This window comes from Adiantum capillus-veneris, chromosome 12 (assembly GCF_014529385.1).
Source record: "Adiantum capillus-veneris isolate H3 chromosome 12, ASM1452938v2, whole genome shotgun sequence".
Taxonomy (NCBI): domain Eukaryota; kingdom Viridiplantae; phylum Streptophyta; class Polypodiopsida; order Polypodiales; family Pteridaceae; genus Adiantum; species Adiantum capillus-veneris.
In genome coordinates, this window is record NC_140942.1 from 108,098,079 (window position 1) to 108,108,467 (window position 10,389).

A 10,389-nucleotide genomic window follows, 5' to 3' on the forward strand; every position below is an offset into this window, starting at 1 on the left:
TAGGTATGTCCAAGGGTCTATGGACTTGGTGAGATTGTTGTTGCGTAGGGAACACGGTGTTTGTAATCTGGATCTTCCTAGGTGCTGGTTCTAGATCCCTTTGGGTATCTTCTACCAAACTCCTTAATTGCTTGACTCGCTCAATTTCCTCTGTAGGGTTTGGGTGAGTTCCTATCTTCTTTTTGGATCGTGGCCATTGTGGCTCATGAAGATCTTCCTTGTTGGTTTCTATGTGAGTGGTCGTTTTGGTCTCCATGGTTTCACCTGAATCACAATCTTCTTCAGCGTCGTTCATATATACGGGGTCATCACTAGTCCCTATGTTGGTCTTTGAACTAGGGTCTGACTTCGCTGCTTTTTGCGATCTCTTTCTTCGTGTTTTCTTCTTTTTCTGAGATTGTGCAATTGATGCCGTGTCTCTTTCCTCAAGGATATAGTTTTGTTTTTGGAGCATCGATCGTGTGAGTACGTTTATTGGTACCACGGGTGTACTTTGTGATGGCTCCTCGGTAACTTCAATCAAGTTTAATGGCGTGATCTTTGGTGCATTTGGATTATTTGGACATTGGGCAATCAAATGATCTATGCCACATCGATTACACATGAGTATCGGCATTGTAGACGTGCTCGCTTGATTGTGTGCATTAGTGTGGCGTTCTTTTGTAGCCTAATAGGACACTCGGCTACACGATGTGGACCTCCACACTCATAGCATTGAAGAGGTGGTCTCTTAGCAGTGTAATTGATATTTTGGCCTCTTGCCGCAAGAGCAGCTACTTGATATACAGGTTTGACTTGTCCCCAATAGTCCTCCATGTAGTATTGTAGACTTTCTTCAAGCACATCCATCCCATAGGCGATATTAGGATCTATATCTTCCTCATAGCCTTCCAAACGAGAAATAGATGACTCACAACCCACTTGATTCACAGAAGTGATTCTCGGATGTGGTGGTTGCGGTCCTAGCACTGGAGGTGGTAAGGGTGTTGTTTGAACAACATTTTGGGCCCTAGGGACCATATGTTGTGATGTTTGTTCAAGAGGTGGGGCCCGCATCAATGCAGGCACTCGAGGTGTGTCTGTCCATGCTAAGGTTGGTCTATTGGCCATCGCACCCTTAAATACTATGCAATCCTTAGCTTGATGACCATATCTCCCACAGGCATTGCAATTCCCATTGAATCTTCTTTGATACATATGATTGTTTTGCGGAGCACGATTGTCTCTAAGACTCTCTTGAATAGCCTTGGTGAGATCTGTTAAAGTCATCTCAAATATCTTTGGCTCCTTAGCAATAGGCTTTAGGGTCATTGGCTGATGCCCCGATGCTTGTGAGCTAATAGATTTAGACTTAACAGACACTCTTTCTCCTTGAATCATTAAATTATCCTCCAATTGGATCGCATTGGTGGTGACTGCTTCCCAAGTGGTGATACCTCTAATGACTAGGCCATTGTAGATATCCTCATGTCGTAATCCCCTAATGAATCTATCAAGCAATTGGTTATTGTTGAAGCGCTAATTTGGATTACAACGAGAATTCAAATGCTTAAAGCGACTGATAAAGTCTCTCACCGACTCTCCTTCCTCTCGTTGGGCTTTCTGGAGCTGAGAGGCTACACCCCAAAGCACTCCCTCTCGTATGTACTCTTTTAAGATTATTCTCCTAAGAGTAGGGTAAATCATTTTTTCTTCCACCCTTAGGGTTCTATACCGATCCCCAGCCTTTCCACTTAAGGTTAGGCTTAAAGCATTGCTCTTATGCAGGTCATTGTGTTCTCCTAGAGAATCGCATATTTGTTCAAACACTTCGATATGCTTTCTCACATCCCCGTCTCCACTAAATTTTTGTGTGAGCTTGGCTATTTGTACTGCCTTACTTCTAGGCTCTCTATCAAGCGTGTTACGCATATTCTCAGCAATAGATCGACCGATAGCTTGAGCAAATGTTGCCAAGTCACCTAAATGAGCAGGCACCATGAGTGAAGGCGCTCCAGAGACTACATGTGGAGTAGGTATTGGCATTGGGCTTGGCGCATAGGAAGCCCTTGGGTTCCACGTTGGGTACGATGTTGTGCCATGTGGTGGTCCATAGTTCATATGGGTGGCCCTAGGCATAACAAACGTCGGATGTGACATGCTAATGCTAGCCGGTATAGTCCCATGGAAATAAGAACTTGTGTATTGTGGTTGTGGAGCATAGGTAGTTGAAACAATGGGAGGGGTAGGGACTACATGAGTGTGATGACCCATAGGTGCATACGATTGGTACACACTTGTAGGTACTGTTGCAGGCATTGAGCTACCATGTAGTGGTGCTTTACTAACAAATGAGGTCCATGGCGTGTTTCTCGGCATGCCCATCATTGGGGTAGGCATGGTAGCCGTGGTGTCATCAAGGGAAAGATGAGCTAGACTTGGAAAGGTGAAGCTATCACTTGTGGGCTCAGATTGCACTGAGACCCCTGGAGAAACAACATATGGGGGATCCATCGGACTTACCAAGGGAGTCTCCATTTGCGATAAGGTCGATTGTTTAGCCTTCCCTGTATCCAAGAATCTCATGAGACCCGTCAACCACACTGGGCCCACCGCCTTGCTTTGTCTCCCCAATTAGCTTACCCTAATCAAACCGAGATTACCCTAATCCAAGCAGCCAACACCTATAAAAGGGCACTAAGAGGTCACTATCGCGGGGTGGGCAGTTCATGAGAGGTCAGCACTTGGTAGAGTTTTAGTGGGAGGAATTGGCACTATTGGCATTATGGGGGGGGGACTTGTGTGATGGTTTGTTTTGGGAATTGCACCATGTGAAGAGAGCCACGTCCACCTCTCGACTCCAATGGTCGATGCACACACACATACACGTTCTTGGTAGCAAGTTTCACATCATCGAGTCGTCTTTAGAGAACGCACCAAGTAGATCACCATCTCTTCTCCCTACCTCTCTATCACCACGGTATGCCACCTCGCTGGAAGGAAGGTTATTGTAAATACTGCAAGAAATAATTCTCCCTCACACCCCCGAGGGTTTTCATCATTTGTCAATCTGTGTGTGTGTGTGTGTGTGTGTGTGTGTGTGTGTGTGTGTGTGTGTAAGTTTGCGGTGTTCACATCACCGTGGTCTGCGTCCTAGCCGCTCAAAGCTAGGTGGTGCCCCCCCTGTTCGCTTTATCGTGACCGGCTCGAGGCGTGCCATCGGCCCCCGGCGTTTTAGAGGCCGTCAGGGTTTAGGTATCGCTTTGCTCCAGTCAATGCGTTTAACTTTTGAAAGCATAAACCTAGGGCTAAGTCACTTGGGAGATACCCTCCAAATTTCCTATTATGGCCCCAATTTTTCACATTTGAAATTCAGCCCATAAATACAATCAAACAGCTTGTCAAACATGTAGAATCACAGTGACCAAATGGCTACAGTTCAAAACGCTAGGCGATTGCTGTAAAAATGCAAAAAACGCCAAAAATTATTACACCTCTCCATGGGTTGCTGGTGCTAACTTTGATCGGACGTGCAACGATTGGTGAGTATTATAGGGCAGAGAGCTGGAAGCTAAAACCTATGCCACTGAGCCCCTATTTGGATGAGCTTTCCATTTGCGAATTGGTCTATTGGAATGGATTAATTGCATGATATGTTTAAAAGTGAAGGGCTAAATAGGTGTTGATTGTTTGCAATGTGAACGTTTATTTGTAGAAGCTATCACTATCTTGCATCTTGAACCATGTTGACCTATCCACAAGTTGATATAGGCAAAATTTTCATGATAAGGTGTGAGTGTATATTCATGCATTTGTACTTCTACCCCTCTCTCTCTCTCTCTCTCTCTCTCTCTCTCTCTCTCTCTCTCTCTCTCTCTCTCTCTCTCTCTCTCTCTCTAAATTGACTCCTTTGTAGTGGGAAGGTCGGTAGGCTGGTCTGAACTACTAGTTACTACAATAGCCTAAGGCTAGTTACACATCGCCTGCGCAAGCTTGGGTGTGCTGGCGTGGATTCCAGGTGGCAAGCGATGGTTAGGTGCGCAAAAAGCAAAGCGCCCAACAAGAGGGATAGGAAAACTCCCCTATCCATCATTGGGCAGGGATGGAGCTCATGCCACGATAGCACTAAGAGTCAGGCACAACCAATATGCTACGCTGCAGACGCTAAAACGAGTAGCTTTTATTTAATACTTCTTTGAAGCTGGGCAGGTAGGTGTGTACAGCTCACCCACCCACCCCAAAGTGAGGATGAGTGCCTGTGCTTAGAACCGGCCTAAATCTAGGTTTTCTAGAGCAGTGCCTCTACGTGCGTCCCATGCCACGTGAGAACCCCAAACAGGCAGAACTTGGGGCTGTCTTAACAAGTGACAAAATCACGAGGCCTGCCACTTTAAAATAAAAAGGAAGAGGGAAGAGGAATGTGTGTCACAAATGGGAGCAGTGCTCAAAGAAGAAACCTGGTTGATAGATATGCAAGTTGTGAGTACAATAGGCATGTGTTTTATGGGAAGAATGAAGCACCAAAAGAAATCTAGACAGGTTTTTTGAACGGGTATTTTGAGGGGGTGTTGTTTAGTTTGGGGAGAGAGGGAGGGTGGCGAGGGTGGGAGAGGTGTAGGGCCGAGGCTAGGGGGAGGGGGGGGGGGGGGGGGGAATTATTTTGGAAGTAGAAGATGTGTGGAAGAATGGTCTGACCAAAAACAAAATCTTGTGCCTGCGATTGAAGACAGGGGAGGATTCTTAAGCCAAATGTGATCAAGTTTTGAGTTATATACAGTTGTAATGTCGTGGATTTGTTGTTGATAACCATGCTTATGGAGTTGCTCTTGTAGTTTTTGGTAGTGTTCATTTGTTGGGTCGTTGTGGGTATTGAAGTCTCCAACAATGAGGCTTGTTCTTGTGCTTTTGGAGGAGTCAGCCAAACTATTGAGAAGGCATATCAATGAAGTTGTGGAAGCTTTTGGCGATTTGTAGATTGAAATTACATGCAATTCATGGTTGTTTGTAAAGGATAGGACGACCTCTATAATTTCGATGCCAACGGATGCAATTGTCTTTACGGATTGCAATGCAATGTGTGTCTTGTAGTAGATTGACATTCCAAACGTATCACAATGGTGAATGTGGTTGAATTCAAGAGCAAGAAGATTGGAGGCAAGCTTTTGTCTTGTTTCTTGAAAGCATAGAATGTCAGATGTTGTGAAATTGGGATCTGTTTTGATTTGATGAATGTATTTTTGAATGGAAACGATGTTTAGCGATTGAATAATGTAATGTGTTTTGTTGAAAGCAAACGGAGGAGGCCTTAAGTATTCCCATTTTGCATCCTTTTCAAGTCTCTCAAGTTCTGCGAGCACGATGTTGTCGATTTTTATTTGGCTTGGACTTATTGGGTTAAGAATGTAAAGGTTCGCTGGATCTTTAATGCGGGAGAGGGCTGTGTATATCAATCCATGTGTCTTGATAGTCCTCGGATCAAAGGCGTCTGCAAGCATTGTTAGGCCTTGCGATCTATGGATTGTTCTTGCATTTGCGGCTTGAATGGGGAGTTGTGTTCTTGTTATGGAATTCAAGGCGTTCTTTCCAACCTGAAATTCTTTAGATGTTTGAAAAATTGGTGTCCACAAGGGGTTGATGTAGCTATCAAAAAAGTGCAAATTTTGTTGTCGTTGTTTTATCCCTGTGGTTGAATCAAAGAAATGAATCCATGCAATATGGGAAGTTCGTATGCTTTGCACGTGCTTAAGAATACCATCTGCACAATTTACAAGACCGTCACCAATGTCAAGATTACCACCGCAGATTTCAACAATCATGCCTACTTTTAGCTCGAGAACTAAAGCCAAACCTGCAGTTGCCTGTGGGTCGTGTGGTATTATGAGACTTTTTGAGCATGTTTTGTGGCGGGTGTCTCTTGCATGTATGACGTATGCTTGTGTATCGAGGTTTTCAAAAACCATGTGGTTATGTTGATTTTTCAAGTTATTGGTAAAAAACAAATGCGGCGTTGTGAATTTATCGAAAGCCTTGTTGCTGTGGTTGGTGTTAATGAAGTCCACATCTGCATTTGTGTGTTTGGCCTTCCTTATTCTATTAAGGATTGCAATGAATTCTTTGTTTTCTTGACGCATTATCTGCTTCAGCTCGTAGCATTTCACATGAGTGTGCCAAAAAGACGGCGCAAGTAAGTTAATCGCATCTTGTGCGTTGCTAAATATCCATCGATCTCAAACTGGGCTTGCTTGACAAAGGTCTCCACAAAACAAGACATCCAAACCACCAAACGGCTGTATGTGGTTATGCTTGATTGCACGGAGTCTTGTATCTATAATATGTAGCAGTCTGTTCCCAATCAAAGAAGCCTCGTCGAAGACAACAAGCTTTAGGTTTCTGTATAATTGTGAGAGTTCGGCTAAATTTTCTGAGGAGATGTTTGCGTTGGTTTGTGTAACAAGCGGCAATCGCAATGCAGAGTGTATTGTAGTGCCGCCAACATTGAATGCTGCTTTTCCTGTATATGCCATCAACAATGCCGCAGGGAGCTCAACGTCACCCTTGATACCTAGGTTGTAGTGACGAGTCAAGCCTTGAACTATAGCTTTCAATGTGAATGTTTTCCCTGTTCCCGCACCTCCAGTAAGGAAGAGGTGAATGGGTTGGTTTGGTTGCAATCGTTTTCGAATCATGATGTCGTCATAGAGGGCTCGTTGTTCTGTGTTCAAGGTTGCAACAAGTTTGTAATACTCTTCGTTTGGCATTGCAAGGTTTCTGAAGAATGGCAAAGATCTTGTTGTGGTTTTAGTGCCTCGAAGATCAAGACCCAACTCGTAGTTGAAAACTTCTGGATGGTGGGAGGAGGATGTATCTGAGCTCATCTCTGATGTGCTCGAGGCATGGAGGTCTAGCTTCATGAATTTCTGATGGTTTTCAGTTATGGTAGTGTTGTTAGTATTGAATCTTTCACACCAAGACTTGCACTCTGATTCAAAGGTGGCTTCATGACCAATGAATGGAAGAAACAAAAGACAAAGCTCGTGATAGTGACGTTCTGCGTCTTGTTCAAGACTGAAGTTGGCATATCTAATGACGCGTGGTTTTTTGGACTTTTGCAAATGTCCACAGATAAGTTGAAACCCACTAGCGTACTCAGCCAAGCATAAATTTGCTAGATTTGTTGGACGTTTTGTGTATTTTGTGACGAGGTCGTCGAAAAAAATGTTTGCGTCCTCAGGGTGTAAATCGTCTAGCATCACTCTACGCTTCAATAACAATGTCCTTTGTGAACTGAAGTCTGCGTTGATGAAAACAATTTGTCTGCTTGCACTATGCAAAGGCAAAGAGAGCGCTATGTACGTAGCTTGTTGTGATGTCATTTCTTGTGTGTTGATCAAGGCACTCCCAATTTTTCTCAAGCGCTCAAGTGTTGGGAGGTTGGTCTTCTTGCAATTTTCTAGAATGTTCTTGATTGCCTTGCTTGATGAAGTATCATTTTTTGTCATGTATGAAGTGCAATATGCAGCAGCTCCATGACCATTGAAAATGAATTGAATGTCAATATTTGCATCCCACAAAGTACATAATTGCTTATTGAAATTGTTTGTGTAGATGTCTTTTGGGTCTCTCTTCAAGATTAATGTGGGTTCAACAATTGTTACAGAAATTGATTCCATGTAAAGATCCTCATCCATGCCAATTGTAGCCAACCAAGTATCAAAGGAAAGGTCATTGTCGCGAGGCAAGGCAAGCAGTTGCTGATCAATGTGTTTTTTGTTCTCAACAAGGATCTGGCGCCTAGAATCAGGCACAGAAAGGGGAAACATGATTACTGTTTTTCTTGAAGGTGGCCGCGGAAATCCAAATCTACACAGAGTTTTTCGTTTCTTACATGTTTTACGATGAGAATGCGTCTGCACGCATCTGAGCGTTTCTTCTAAGTCATCTTTGTTTGTACTGATGTACAAGTCGACAAACGTTATTATTTCATCAGTTGGTGGAATACCGAGAATGGGTGCATCCTTGATCCAAATCAATCCATGATCATGTTGGCTACCTCTATGCTGGAATTCAGTGACGAAGAAAAAGTCAACCACTTCTCTTTGAATCTATGCACGTAGTATCTTGCAGTTGTAAGAGGATCTGAGTGTACCAATGCTCGAAGGTAGGCGCTGGTATTCGAGTAGTCACTCTCTACAATATGGGGATTTAGGGTAGACAAGCAGTTTTTAAGAGGCTGCCATCTTTGCTCAGCACATGAAAAAGTGAGAAAAAATGTGGGTTGACCCAATTGTCGAATCATTGCAAAAACATTACGTTTAAGTTTTGCTTTATAGTCAACAAATGTTCTCAATGTCTCAAAGTCATGGTAGCCAAGTTGGGATGTAAGTAGTTGCTCTATGTTAGTTGTAGATTGCACATCTTTTGCTTGCAGCTTGCGACCTTGAAGCTTCCCTTTCCGAAGGCGAACCAAAATAGAGCCAAGAACTTTGGCAATTATAATTTTGATTGTCTTAAAGAAAAGATTCTCAATATCAACAGCAAAGCGTCTGTCCTCGTTTTTTAATTCCCACTGTGCCACTTTTTGATAACTTTGCTTAGCCAACGCGAAATATTTTCTGCTGTGACCATAGAAAAGTGTTGGGAATGACAACTCTTCACAAGCTTCATCATCAAAAATGCTTAAAGGACTAAATCCTTCACATGGAGCCACACTTGCCACATGTGCATTATGGTCCACTACTTGACTAGATGTATAAAGATTGTGCAATAGAGTGTCGGAAGGATCAATTGGGTCATTAGCGTCATCTTCACCAACGCATGTTACGAGGTCTGCACTGAGTGCAAAGGCGTCACTCCATGACCTATTGATTGTTGTGCCATGTTCAATATACAATGGTGTTCTCACAAGTTCATGCAATGCTTTCATCACACATGCAGGCCGCACAACACCACTAAGATAAGCATGATCATATTCGAGTTTTCGTTTGATCTCCACAAGAACTGTAGCTTGGTCATTTGCAAAGCGTGGAAGCATGTTTTGCACTTTAGACAAATCTGGCATGACATTCACCACACTTCCTTTGAGTCCAAGCTGACCTTCAAATGAAAGCTCTCGTATTTGGGCAAAAGGTATTTGCAAAGATACAAGACGACTCTCTATATCGTTAAGTTGTTGCACAACTTCATTTTTTGAGTTAAATGTCATCAACCCATGCATGCAAAAGAGAGGCTTGACATTCTTTTTTAATGTTGTTTTGCAAGTCTTACAGACTCGAACAGCCACAAGTGGAACACTGCTGGATAAATTTTTAAATCTCACCAAGGATGTAATCTCAATAGGAGATAGAGATTGTAGATTTTTACGAAAGACCAAAGAACCACATGAACAACAAGAAAAAGAGGGTGTGTCTTGGATAGCTTTTGCAAATCGTGAAGTATGAGAGCGCAATTGGGCACAAGCCGTTTGTACATTGTTTTGTTTTTTCCAAATACTATAAATCTTCGTTTGAATTTGTTTCTTGGTATAGGTAGATTCATGCACATTTTGAAAGATTGCAGTGATTTCAGGGGCACTTGCATGCGAATACTCTCGAATTAAAGACATTAAAAGACTTGTCACTTGTTCTGACCACACACAACGAATATGCTTTAGACGCTGTAGAGAAGCAGGAATCCAAACAAAACTTCCCATTCTTTGCAACACAATCACCTCATGCAAGCGAGAAGAGGACGCATTATTCACTGCTCCATACCGCACAAGACTTTTGAAATGATACTCCTTTCAAACAAGAGAATGCTACATGAGTTATTCGTTAGCTGACAAACTAAAGAAACCAAGTGCATGGATAACATCTTTGAAGTGGACCGCGTTTGAAATAGAGAGTAAAGGTTCCTTTTTAGTGTTACAACACTCACGTTCATATCTACATGCCATGGAGAAATCCAAACGGAAAGAGTGTCAACATCTTTAGCGAAAACCTTTTGTAAAATCATTTCCATAAGTCTATCCTCAAATGCAAGAGACAAGCTTAATCCAAATCTAAACAACAGTGCTTCCAAAACATCAGTATTGTTAGGAAAGCTAGACAAAAATTTTGCATCAAGGAGAACATTTCGCCTATTTACCCTTAATACATTAGGCATACCGTCCATCGTTCCAAAATGTCAAACAGAGTGAGAACTCATAGACACAAGGCTGTCACGCTCGTATGAAACTAATTATGTAGCCTTGCTTATCTATCTCAAAGGTGCCAACTTTCTTAAAAACAGCCAAGGAAGCTTTCAAATCCAAAAGATTATGTTCATATATGTGCATGAAAGGTTGTGCAAAGCCAAGCACATCGTTGACGAGTCCACCTTGCAAGTTGACTGTTATGGCTTCTCCACCCTGGACAATCAGCTTTGCTTGCAACA

General features: G+C 42.8%; 1 protein-coding gene across 1 annotated transcript; it reads right to left on the reverse strand.

Moving 5' to 3' along the window:
- Positions 1-6,206: 6,206 nt before the first annotated feature.
- Positions 6,207-10,128, reverse strand: LOC147446293 (uncharacterized). The gene is made up of 3 exons (XM_086524688.1): positions 9,892-10,128; positions 8,126-9,754; positions 6,207-8,036 (listed from the first exon to the last, which is right to left on the reverse strand). Exons 1-3 carry the CDS (start codon positions 10,126-10,128, stop codon positions 6,207-6,209), a joined length of 3,696 nt encoding a protein of 1,231 aa, XP_086380814.1.
- Between the last annotated feature and the right edge of the window lie 261 nt (positions 10,129-10,389).